We start from the raw sequence: 13,741 nt of genomic DNA, 5'->3' as shown, positions 1-13,741 counted from the left end.
TACCTAATATGCAAAACACGTCAGCTAGAATGGAGGGCATATCATCCCGAAATTCCTATTAAAATAGAAGGGGAAAAACAATATGGCTTTGTCAGTACATAGTTCATTTAAAATATACTTTTTTATGATTTACAATCTCAACTCAACAGTTAAAATAAAGTAATGCCACAGTTAAGCATTATAGGGCTTTTATTCAAACGGAAGTGTCAACTGCTTCTGAAGTATAATCTAGAAGTCACCAACTACAAGCTATTGTAAAATGTGGTCTATTTAAGGCTTGTTTGCATCTCTATAAATAAATAGATAAATACCATAAATACAATTTAAAAGCATAAAGTGAAATAGCTTTTTATATACTTTTTTAAAAAATTATTTAGAACAAATCATTGTTTCAGTTAGAGTTCAAGTTCAAGTTTATTGTATTAGTTAAAGCCGTCACAATTGTTTAAAATACAAATATAATCAAATAAAATCAGAATAAAATCACAGAGATATAAAATAATAAGAGACCATTCATATCTGGGAGTCTCCAGCACAATTGATTGCAATGGCTCTCAGGAAATTAGCACGAATTGTTTCAATTAAGTCGCTTGAAGTCCCAGTGACTTCAGCAGGGAACCTTAATCATATGCTAAACATCAATAGGACTTCTAGGTGCATAACTTTCATGAAATTTGACATTTTGTTGTTTTTAAATCTAGCTTAAAAGCAGTGACTATTTAAATAAAGACAAGACATGACAGTCTAATAATAAGCAAATGAAGTTTTTTCTGCTTCTCAGTTCTAAAATGCTGCAATTACATTATATGAATCTGAAAGAGTCCCTGGTTCAATAATCTACAGTTAATAGTCAGACTACAGTTAATAGTCAGACAAACATTCAAACCTCCTATGGCAGTGCATCAGAGAAAGAATGAAGGCAGAACACCATCCTCTTAACTTTTTTATTTTTTCTCTTTAAAATTACAAGCAGCTTCTGAACAGCTGAAGGGGCATAAACTAGACAGCCCTTTCCAGCTGACTCATCAAGAAAGGCAAAGCAAAAATAATATGCCTAACAGGGAACCTCAGACAAATACTTACTATAATATCATTGAGAACATTTGAAGCTTGATCATGTTTTAGATTCCCCTTGATAACATGATATGCAAGCTCATACAAGGCCTGCTGGATACCTGTAAGACACGGGTGGGAAAATTGCACCAAATGATCTAATTGCTGAATCTCATTAAAAGGTTATTTATAAGATATGCATTGCATAGGAATTACAAAATTTCAACAGTATTTCCAGTTATTTCTAAAATATACATCACCATTCCCAGAAACCAATAGTAGTTACATATAGAGTCTGAACAGTGCATTTTTATGAAATGCAATACACAGGCACTGGATTTTCAGAATTTTCCCCCACTCTGGCTACCATAATTCACCAAGAATTCTCCCAGCCAGAACTTTGGCAACTGGGATAAAGTGGGTGGGATCTGCTAAGCACCATGGGAACTACGTACAAGAGATTGTGGGACTGGTAGTTTTTAGACAACCACCATGTATAGAAAGACACTCTTGCTTTGCAATAGCTGCAAAGAAAACAATGCTGGGCATCAAGCATGTGTGCTGGACCTCCTTTGAGGACTAACAGCTGCCAAAATTTTAGTTGGTGGAATTCCCGGTGAACTGTAGCTGTGGTAGAAAGAAGTCAGAAAATCTCATGCCCAATGACACCTTATAGCAGTGGCGACAAACCTTTTTGGGCCTGAGTGCGCAAACTGGGAAAAAACCCACAAAAACCCAGAGGGCGGTGGAACTGGAGGTAGCAGCAGAAGGGGGAATCGCAGGCATGGAGGTGCTTCGAGACCCCACTCCAGATCCGCCGCCAGCAGCAACTCTCGAGATCCGGGCCCACATGCCTGTCAAAAGCACCAGCACCACAGCTGCAGCTGCCTTCTGGGGTTTGGCTGTGCAGGGAGGTGGGGAGTAGCGATCCAGTGACTTACGGCTCATGCTCATGCAGAAAGGGCTCTGCATGCCAACTCTGCCATAGGTTCGCCATCACTGCCTTATAGGTACCAGAGCACCATATTTTCACACTGCTCTGATCAGATTTGACAGGACTTGCTCAAGAGAACCTCCAACAGGACTGGGTTATTTATTATGCAAGAGGTCTAACCCAAATATTTAACTACAGTATATATCTTTTAACACTATAATCATATATGCCACTCTTAGTGTTTTCTGCCAGGTAAGTGTAAACAGCCTCAATAAGTATTCTCAGTCAATATTTCTCCACTCTTCTGGTGATGGGAGAAATAATCTGCTCTATTATACTTTCCTGCTCAATATAACAGGAGGAAAATGAATTAGGCACACTACGTATTTATTTGAAAGTGAAGTCTCTTTTGCGACTGCAAAACATAAACCTCTCGGGAGCCCTGAGCTCTTCCTGGTTAAAACCATGGGGATCTAATATGACTCACACATGCTGCACAGGATATTCTTCTTTACCTAACAACAGTAGTCTAAGATGAAGATGAAGTCCGGAATTAATCTAGAATACTTACCATCAAGCCCAGGAACCTACATTTATTTCATGGAATTTATCTACTTATGGAAAACCCTTCCAAGAATTTGATAAAATATTTTCAATCTTATTTACTTCAAACATAGGTGGAAATGCAGCTGGAAATAGCTGCCCTCCAAAGTTCCCTTGGGCACACACAAAACTACTTGCTACCTAAAACTGAGATAATTACTAGAGATGGAGGTATTCATATTCAAATACGAATATGTTAACTCTAGCTGCACAGGAATATTCATATTCTTATACGAATACTCCCATCTCTTATCATTACTTCTAATGACATTGTAATTCATGTATGGGATTAAGCAAAGTAAAATCCAAACTCATCTCCTTACCTCTAAAAGTTGAATTTTCAGAAAGCATACGACATAACTGCAAGCTAAAATAAAATGAAAATCAAAATTTAGTATTTTAGAATAGACAGAACATTTTGTCAGCTGAAATATGTGCCATTAAACAGTGCTTTAGAACTCAACTGTCTTCAGGATAAATATACAATCTGAACACTCTAATTCAATCAATTTATGAGGGAAATAGCCATATTTCCTACAACAATATATAATCAAATTGATATATATATAGACAAGGATGTTGGTGCATGCACTACTAATCTCCAGGATCAACGCTCTCTATATGAGGCTTCCCTTGAAGTTGACCTGGAGCAAGTTCAGAATATGTCTGCCAGGCGAGTTGCATGTGAGCAAATTTGATTACATTACAGCAGTCCAGATTGCCTGTACTGGTTACATGTGAAGTCATGGGTCAAGTTCAAAGTCTTGGTGCTCACCTACAAAACCCTTCATGGACCCCAGCACTTGGTGCAGAACCTTTCCCCCAGATCATGCACCCATGCCAATAGATCCACCCAGGCAATGCTCCTCAAGGAGGCCATGCAGGAGGAGGCCAGGAAAACGATCAACTAGGAGCAGGGCCTTCTCACCTATGACACCAATGCTTTGGCTCTTCTATTTTGTTAACTGCATCACACTAATGGAGCAGTATATAAATTAATGAAATAAATATTGGATTTATCAGAACAGCCCTGCTTTCATGAGTTCAGTATATAAATTTACTATAATGCTTCCACTTTATTATTATTATTATTATTATTATTATTATTATTATTATTATTATTATTAATTATTAATTATTATTATTATTATTATTATTATTATTATTATTATTATTATTATTATTTATTTATTTATTATTTATTATTATTATTATTTATTATTATTATTATTTAGTGTGGCGTTCACATTTAGTATCAACATGGGAGCTTCAAACATGATGCAAGTGTGTCACAAAATCCCCTACTCCCACTATCCTTCTGAGAGCAAATAAAGGCATTTTTGGCCACTGATTATAGACTTATGAGACTTGCAAGAAAGGGTCTTAATTGTGGATGTTGTATTTATGTTGTTGTTGGTACAATTGTGTATCAATTCAGTACTTGCTAAAATCCAATTCAGTACTTGTTATCATGTGATCATCTATTTCCGTGGTCCCCAACCTTTTTCACACCGCAGACCAGTTTAGCAGGCAGGCGGGGACGGGGCAGGGTCCATGAGTGCATGCGTGGGGTAGGCGTGTGTCCATGTGTGCGTGGGCAGGGTGTCCACGCATGCATGTGGGGGACATGGGTCCATCTGTCTGTGTCTGTGGGCAGGGCATGTGTGCATTCATGTGTATATGTGGGGGGCTATGTGCGTGCATGGGGGGCGGGAGATCTGTCTCTGCGGTCCAGTCCTGCCAAGGCCATGGCCTGGTACCAGGCCACGGACAGGGCGTTGGGGACCCCTAATCTATTTAACACTAGCTGGATAGCTCAGTGGTTTAGATATCTGGCTGCAAAGTCAGAGGTTGGAAGTTAGATTACCCATGTGCGTCCCAGAAGAGTGACTTTGTATGGCCTTGGGCAAACTGCACAATCCCAGGACACCCCAAGAAGAAGGGAACAGTAAACTACTCCTGAGTAATCCCTAGAAAACCCTGAAAATGATTGCTGCAAGTCAGATTAGACTTGATGGCACATGATTACTATAATTATTAATTAACACTGATTTAATACTTCAACACTGTGCTTTTTTGCTGCATGGCTTTTAATTTTATGTTATAATCCAATCTGGGTCTCCCAAGGAAGAACGATGAGATAGAAAGTAATTAAATATATAATAGATTTAAACACACTAATGTTTATATGTGTTGGGGTACTATGGCAGATAAACCCATAAAAAGAATCATAACATTAACGATACTTAATAATGCAGTGCAAGTACACTATGTCATTTATTTGTTTGTATTCTTTTAGTCGACAGCTGAAAACACTGGTTTTCAAGGAGGCTTTTCAATCTGACTCTGGCTGAGCGTTTTGTCTCCAACTTCGCTTTTGTGTGATAATTTGTTGGTGCCACTGTTGTTTTTAATGCTCTTGCCACATTATTGCTATTTGTATCATATTTTAGTGGCATGAAGCTTTGTGTTTAATTCCGTTTAAACTGCCCAAAATAGTATAGCGCTTTGGCACTAATGAGGTGGGTGGGTGGGTGGGTGGGTGGGTGGGTGGGTGGGTGGATGGATGGATGGATAGATAGATAGATAGATAGATAGATAGATAGATAGATAGATAGATAGATAGATAGATAGATAGATAGATAGATAGATAGATAGATAGATAGATAGATAGATAGATAGATAGATAGATAGATAGAAAGAAAGAAAGAAAGAAAGAAAGAAAGAAAGAAAGAAAGAAAGAAAGAAAGAAAGAAAGAAAGAAAGAAAGAAAGAAAGAAAGAATTCCTTGTGTATTTTATCTAGATCTCCTTTGGCCTCAAGAAACATATACGTAGAATATATAGCTGCAAAGTAATAGAAATCTACCAAACTAAAACATTTATATCTTCTTGCTATCTAATCATTAACAAAATGTGAAGCAAATGTTAATTCATATTTACTTAAACCAATCCATGTATTTTGGTAATTTTCTAGTCACATCGTGGTTGGAATCCTATTGCTTAGTGTAGTTAAGCTGCAACCAGAGTAGGCCCACTGTATCTTTTGGGATATGGCGAACCAACTCCTCCATAAGTTCCACTGATTCAATGGGCCTATCCTAGTTGTAACTTACTACACTAAGCAGTAGTGTTTCAGCCCATTTTAAAGACTAATTCTATCAGCACTGTAAAGATTGCGGGGGTGGGGTGAGGTATAAATATTTTCATAAGAGAAGACCAAATGTGTTGACACATTTTCTCGCTTTCTCATATCAACTTCTTCAACAAGAAAACATCTCCAGATAATGGCATACTAAGAAGTTTTGAAAGCCGGCTTAATGTAGTAAACGGAATTCTGAACTAGGGCCGAGGAGACCTGAGTTCCAATCCTTGCTCACTCATGGAAATTCAGTGGAGGTGGCAGGGTAGATCTGATTTCAATCCAATTGATCATAATTCAAATTACTAGTCAATAAGCATTTTTTTAAAAAAATCTGATTTAAAATTTTTAAAACAATTTTTATATAAATCAGATTTTTAATTTAAAAAAAACTATTTTTTAAAAAAAGATTTAAAATGCTTACTGAAATAAAATCCACCCAGGGGCAACACTCATAAAACCACCATTAGATATCTTACCTACCTCAGAAACCTTACTAGGGTTGTCATAAGCTGAAACTTACTTGACCATGCATCTCACACAAGATGAAACATATTTCACAGAATTAATAAAAATGAGGGTCTGATTCTATTTAGTTCTTCTACGTACAGTACAACCATTGACTTAGTGGCATTTATTTAAGTGTTGAATCAGTAGTCAGTGCTTGATTCAGAGGGTTCACCCTATTTGAGATTTGCAACTGGATTTAAACTAAAATTGTGCTGTAACATTAAATTCCCTGCTTTAAGGATTTAAAATTTCATTTTAAAGCAACTGAATTTTATCTATGTAGACACTGCTTTTAAGCTACACGATTTCTGTATATTTGCAGCTGCCATAAATTTAAATTCTTGGGGTCCATCGTGAAAGTTAAATTCCAAAATTTATTACAAATCTATGGTTGTAGAATATGGTAAGCCAGAATCCACAGAAACCCCTGCATACCATGGGTGAACTGACAGATTCTAGCACCTGATTGCCAAACCACAGAACTTCGTTTACTGCATTGTATGGACCCAGGTGTAGACAGACACTACTCTGGTTTGCTTTTCCCCTAACAAATTAGAGACGGAATACATAAACAACCCTTAAGCAAAGTACACAAACAGGGGCAACTGGGTATCTGCCAACATACTATTTGCAACCTATAAGGCAGCGTTTCCAGTGGTTAGTTCTGCTGGGCAAATCAAACCAACATTGTTTACAAAGGGCCACACTGCCTTTGTAAGTTTTTGAAGCTGAACAGCAGACACTGAGATCTATTAACTGTTCTTGTTCCGAATCACAATGATCAAGTAGATGAAATGATCATGATGAAAACTTGGAATGTGGCATTCCAACTTGGAACTTGGAAATCACACACACAGTCCTGCTATATAACACACTCTGCAAACTAGGTGAAAAAATGAAATCAGTACTTTGCCCTCATGTTTAATGCTAGGACAAACACTACTGTTTAATTCAGTTGAAAAAATAGTAAAACTGGTGGTAATTCTTCAATAGTAATTTCACACAGTAATTATATTCAGACAATACTTGTAGCACAATATACAGCTGCCATCCAACAAACCCACAAGAGCTGTTCCAAATACTGCCAGGACAATTTAGCATGGAGACTGCCCACAACATGATGAATATGAATCTTTATGTACAAACATAACCAAAACTTCAAAAAGGCAAATGGAGCAGATTAGAGGAAGCTATCCTTGAAGTGCTTAATTTTATTCTTACAGATTTTATTATTAGGATAAAACAGTAATAAAACAGTATGTCCTTTTTTTAAAAAAAAGTACCCCTCATTTCTTACCTCAATATTTACAAAAGCATCCGCTTATTTAAACTCAACTTACACTTGTGTACTCTTGCACAGGCAGTTTCCACAAACATAAAAGAAACTAAGTGCCACTCAATATTATCTCTTGCTATAGTGAGTATTCAGCTTAACACCATCCGACAACTCTGATAAAATCTTCCTATATAATATGTGTGTTACACAGCCTAGGGCAGTGCTAGCAATATTAGTACTGTATCTCCAAAGAGTCAGTGGTCCCAGGTTGGTTGGTTTTTTGCATGCTGGAGAACTTAAAAAGGGATATTAAGTGTCAGGATATTTTTCAGGTAGTTAAGATTACAAGAACAGTTAAATAGTATCCATGGAGTTACTGAGATAAAACAATTGGAACAGCTTATGATAACATTTATTTTTTATGTAATTTATTCATAAATATTCCAAACATAAGCCTCTTAAGTTTGCTTGTCATGAATGAATCTTATTCCCAAAGAGCATTTAAGACCTGAAGGAAAGAACTGCATGGCAGTCTCCGTACAATTTTAATAGCAAGTATAATACAGGAAAAAGAGAAAGCAGCCAGAAAAGCAAGAATTGTGGTTGAGGTCTCAGGCTGCAGAGGCAGAAATTGGGAGTTTGATTCCTCACTGGGCCTCCTTGAAGGGGCTGGACTCAATGATCCATAGAGTCCCTACCAGCTACGAAGTTGTGAGATTATTGAAATCGCCAACAGAAAGTCATAAGCCATTCACGTTAAATCAAGCCACAGTTCAAAGTTCATGCAACTGTTGTCCTTTTGTGGCCTAAGACATAGGGTGCTGCAAAATTCTTACACAGACCTTGAATCAAAATACTAGAAGATACTCTGGAGATCCTTTGTGAATTTTCTTATTGTTCCCTTGATACTTCCATTATTACAAATCATACAGAAATACTCTGTTAAGAGGGCACGTGGACCATATGTGCAAACCCTGTCACTGACCTATCTGTTGGCTCCACTCATAACTTTCATATAATCACTATAAAGTTCAGGTGTGGAGTGGGCTGCATTGGTGCACACCACACATTTGGGAGTGGCATTTTCTTTGCATGGTATTTCCACAAAGTCTAGAGCAGGGGTGCCCAACCTTTCACCTTCCCTAGGCCACATTAGAAGATGAAAATTTGGTTTGGGCCGCATGGGGGGCAGCCCTAGCTGTCTTCCGCAGCACGCTTACCGGCAGGTGCGATCTCAGACAGCAGACGCTGCCAGCTTCCGGCGGCTTTATGGGGCCGGAAGGGGGTCCACCTATTGACGAGGACGGCGCAATGCAGTCACGCAGCCCCCCTGTCCTCTCCCCTCCCACTCCTTCCTTCCTTCCCTCTCTCCCCCTCTACTGTTGTGACATGCCACGGCCACATTCCGGCCGCAAGCGCCGGCAGTGTAACTTGAAACTTTGGAATTTCTTTAAAAATAAAAAATTGCACTGGGCAGCATTATGAGCTGACCTGGGCCGCATGCGGCCCTCGGGTCGCAGGTTGGACAAGCCTGGTCTAGAGTAATGACTAATGTGAGCAATGGACGAGGTGGTCCTAAGGTTGCCATTCTTTCTGCTCCTCCCCTGCCATGACAATTCCAGCTTCCCTCATTCTACTCACAGTTCCATTTTTCCCACTTAGTCCTAGATATGCCATGCCACTGCTGTCAGTAAAGCAAACAGGCTTTTCTTCATTAGCAATGTTTAAAGAATGGGATGCTGTAAAATTGGATGCCTTGCACCAGCATGGTGCTAGACTGACCGATCTATTGAGGGTCCTTCCATCTCTATCGCTCTACTGTTACATGAAAAACAATTCTTGATCAAATTATAGGCAGGCATATATCTATGATACGAAACTATCCTCATTGAGCATCTTGTCTTTCAGGTTCTTGAAAAATATACATTATTATAATTCTCATGGTACTTAATGTGTCTGAAGAAGCAACTGTAATCCACAACAGTTCACTGTAATAAAATTTGGAACTTGGCAAAAGGGGAAAGGCATATATTTGTGGTGTTTTAAAGATTCACAGATTTGTTTCCATGCAAGGAAAGAAAGGGTTTCTGAACAACCTCTTAGCCTTTAAGGTGCCACAGTATTTTCCCCTTCCTCTCCAGTTCTGTCAACATGCTGAAATACAATGAATGAATAAGCCTAAAAAGTACCATAACACCTTGACCTTTGGTGAAACAGACCAACACAGCTACATCTCTGAAAAACTACTATAATTCTTATAGGATTGATCTTTATAACCGATTTATTATAATAAAAAGTGAAAAAAATATTAGAAGTACATCTATTTCAACAGCTGGTTTCCAAAAACAACCAGCCAGAGATCTTCAGGAAGACCATCCAAATGAAATACAAAAACAACACTGTTTGCTCCATCCTGAGCATCTGATATCTAGTAGAATATAGACATGGATATTCCATCTAGCTATCCTGGCTAATAGTTTCTGACAATCCTGTGTTATGTCTTAGCAAGGTGCATCTGACTTACAGTAACCCGAACAGGGTTTTCAAGGTATGTGAGATATTTAAGGAGTGACTTTACCGCTGGTACCATCTTGCATGATTAAGCAAGGATTCAAACTCAAGTATCCCGAGTCTTAGTTGCTTGGTAAATCTTATGCTTCATGCATGAGCTATTTTTCCAGAGATATACCTAAGGTATAGAAGGAGTCAAACTTTTAATCACAATATGCCATATCATCTAAGCCCAGAAAAACAAGGGTTCACCTTAACTGAGGTAAATGTAAACAAGTTTATTCAAAACCATAGTTTATACAGGTGGCCTATTTTCACTATCTACAGTTAAGCTTAATGGCAGTTTAAGGTTTGAACAACACACCAAAATGTAATCAATCTAAACAGAAGCAAAAAGTTTTTGTCACTTTCTAATGTACATATGCTTAACTATTTTAGCTTTAATTATGTTTTTCCCCCTAAATACACCTGAGATGGCAAGCTAGTAGGTCTGTAAATTCCTGTCTCCTTCATCTCTGCTCACTTCTTTAAAAATCGTAGTTATATTGTCCTACAACTGCCTGGGCTTTATTGTGAAATTATTTTCTGGTATGGATTTAACAGAACAAATAAATAAAGGAAGTCACAGAATGAGTATAAGTGACATCTGGAGAATAGAAGCAGTTGTATTTGGGACCAAAGATTCTACATAAATAAGTTTTTCAAAAAAGAAGCAGCAGCATAAGATTGGAAACTTCATCATGCACAAACATGTACCTGGACATGATGTTTCCCTAATAAAGGTTTTTGTTTTAAATCCTGTTGATAAAGTGGTATGTTTAGGTTAATATAAAACTGGGATGGGTGATTTCAATAAAGGCTATTTCAATCTGCAAGAGCTTTTATTAGTTTAAATCGTTCATTTAAATCCATTTTCTAATTTTCCTGAACATCTACATATGTCAACACATGTATATTACTACTTTTCATTCTTACAATCTGGTCCTGCATCCATGTCATATAGTACATAATTTACATGATTTACCCTTTTTCTGTCTATATACAAAATGCTATAATAATATTTCTTCATGGAGTGTTTCTTAAGATCAGTTGCAATGCGGCTGTAGGAACTAGCACCCTGGACACAGCTTTCTTTTTCTCTGCCCAGTATTCTTATTTTTCTACCTCACTCTATCTCGCCAGAATCTCACCCTCACCCAAAGAGAGAGAGAGAGAGAGAGAGAGAGAGAGAGAGAGAAGGAAAGAAAATATGCAGAACTGATAAGCTAAATCAGTCACTGGAGCAAAAAATGGAAGTTTATTTTCACTGATTGAAGACGAAATGTTCACATTGTAAGCACAATCGATGCTCACATATAATCCTGCATTAGCTCAATGTATATCACAGAAAACTACTAAGTTAGTTTGGAGATTAGATATAAGGTCCCTTACTTCCATTATGATTATTTAATACAAACTAAACTATTCCACAAAAGAAACCTAGTAATATTACGTGCTATAAATTTGCTTCCACTTTATGATGACTATATGAAGTAATAAAAGTTGTCACAGAATGCATCCAGAAGAAGCGTCTGGTAAACCATTTCTGAGTGTTCTGCACCTAGAAAACCCTGGAAATAGTAACCATAAGTCAAAATTTACTTGTTAGCATATAATGATTGTTTCAAAGGAACTAGACAGATGGGAAGGTGAGACAGAGTCTTCTCTGCTGGATTCCCTTCCTAGGGAACAGAGATCTTCAGCTAGACTTAGCAGGATCAGGATAATGTTTTTGTTCCATCTGGCTTTCCATTCCAAAATCTTAATGGCAGTTCTGCTATTAATCTGAACTGTTGTTTTGAATTTCTTTCTTTCTGTAGAGCACGGGAGCTTACATGAGACAGAAGGCAAGTTATACACATTTTAACCAGTTTAATATATGGAAGTACATTTGAAAGTTACGGCTGTATTGCTCAATTGAGGAAGATATATTTTGTATGGCAAATGCCCAAAATAAATAGGGTATATCCATCACAAATCTCGTCATAAGTAAACTGTGTGGCACCTTGTAGAGCCAAGATGGGCAGTGGAAAGAAATATCTTGGATTTTAACTCCTCGACATCCAAGTCACTATGGCCAACAACGAGGAACTGGGAGTTGTAGTCCATAACATCTGGAAGGCCAAAGGTTGCCTACAAGGCCAAAGGTTGCCGCCTAGAGTGGTCAAAATGACTAGATAGGTGGGGTATAAATAAAATAAAATAAAATAAATCTGTTTTACAATGTGGCTGTCAATGTGTTTCTTCACAAAGAAGGCTGCTTGAGTTCAGCGGGATAACCAAACCTAGGACTGACTACATGAACCTTCGCTTCTTTTCTTCAGCTTACAACTGCTGAGGAGCTCCTTTGAGGAAAGTCAGCTCCCCAACTGAGAAGCACAGAAAAATAAGGTTTAAAACCTCTACATCTGGATGCAGAAGCATATGTATTGTACTAAGGCAGGGCCTGAGACACAGACCCAAGGAGGCAACGGACATGAGCGGTGGAAGGAGAGGGGGGGGTGCTGTTTTTTGTATCTTTGAACTTTTAAAAAAAACCCATAAAAACGAAGAGTTCTGGGCCCGCGACGTGAAGGATTATTAGTTGTGACGGGTGTCAGCCTCAAAATGGAGATAAACAAAGACGACCGAGAGGGTGCGGGGGGGGGGGGAGAACTCTTGCAACCGCCGCCCCCCCCCCGCCAACAACCGTGCCTGTATTTCTGTGTCTCTTTCGGGGAGGCGAAAAGGCGACCGGCGTCTCTTCAAGGGGGACCAGAGTCATGGAGAAGAGGGGGGGGGGAGAGGGAGAAGAAGACTTGTGTGGGGCGGGGAGGAAGGTTTATAAGATAAGAGGGCATTTTGGGGTGGGGGCGAGAAGAAAAGACCCTAAAGTCACCTTAAGGCCTAACACCTGAAATTGGGGGGGGGGGGGTGTTGGGGGCGACTGAATAAAACGGCCGCTGTTCGAAGGGGCGGAGGAGGGTCTCTCAGCCCCACAAGAAGGCAGCTGGGCGGAGGGAGGGAGGGAGACGGGGCCCCGATCCACCGCGGGAGCCCCTGCTCGTCCCACCCCCGCCGTTGTCAATGAGAGCCCCCCTCCCTCCCTCCCTTTCCTTCCTCTTCCTCCCTCTTCCTCCTCCTCCGTCCTCCCTCCTCTTCTCCAGGAGCCCCGCACTCACAACTCGCTCTTCCCGGATTTCTCCCAGTTCTTGATCCACTCGGCCGGGAGCGCCGCCGCCGCCGCCGCCGAAGCCGAGGTTGCTGCTCCTGCTCCTGCCGCCGCCATCTTCCCAAGTGTGGCGCTGAGAGAGCCCGGATGCGCGAACGGCAGGCCCGAGGTCAGAGGGAACGGCGGCGGCTGAGGGGGAGGAGGAGGAGGAGGAGGAGGGGGCGGGGCCGGCGGTGTGTGTGGGGGGCGCGCGGGGCATGACGGGAGAGCGAGCGCCTCCCGCCCGAGGCTGAGGGGCCCGGCCGGCAACCGTCACCGTCGGAACGTCCGAGGGGAAGGCGGGAAGGCGGCCGGGCCCCTCAGCCTCGGGAGGATGATGACAAGGACAACCGCCGCCAACGTTACCACCGTCGCCGCCGCCCTCTTGCTCGGTGGGTTTGAGCTTTTGGACTACAACTCCCAGAGTTCCCCGGGAAGCGGTGCTGCCTGGGGGATTCTGGGCGTTGTAATTCGGCTCAACCCT

The 13,741-nt window shown here is 40.2% G+C and overlaps 1 protein-coding gene across 3 annotated transcripts in view; it reads right to left on the bottom strand.

Annotated features, from left to right (window-relative positions):
• Positions 1–13,360, bottom strand: part of THOC2 (THO complex subunit 2) — a 59,337-nt gene extending 45,977 nt beyond the window's left edge. For 2 of the 3 annotated variants that reach the window (XR_013538676.1, XR_013538677.1), the window contains exons 1-4: positions 13,229–13,360; positions 2,914–2,957; positions 1,084–1,175; positions 4–55 (exon numbers count right to left, since the gene is read on the bottom strand). Coding sequence is in view for 1 of the 3 variants with exons in the window: in XM_072981130.2 (XP_072837231.2) it covers positions 4–55; positions 1,084–1,175; positions 2,914–2,957; positions 13,229–13,335 (295 nt within the window). In the remaining 2 variants the exon portion in view is untranslated. The remainder of the gene's footprint in view (positions 1–3; positions 56–1,083; positions 1,176–2,913; positions 2,958–13,228) is intronic. The other variant, XM_072981130.2, reaches the window with a different exon arrangement.
• Between the last annotated feature and the right edge of the window lie 381 nt (positions 13,361–13,741).

This window comes from Pogona vitticeps, chromosome 11 (genome assembly GCF_051106095.1).
Source record: "Pogona vitticeps strain Pit_001003342236 chromosome 11, PviZW2.1, whole genome shotgun sequence".
Lineage (NCBI taxonomy): Eukaryota > Metazoa > Chordata > Lepidosauria > Squamata > Agamidae > Pogona > Pogona vitticeps.
Note: the sequence above shows the minus strand (reverse complement) of the source record. Positions and strands in the feature narration are given on the sequence as shown.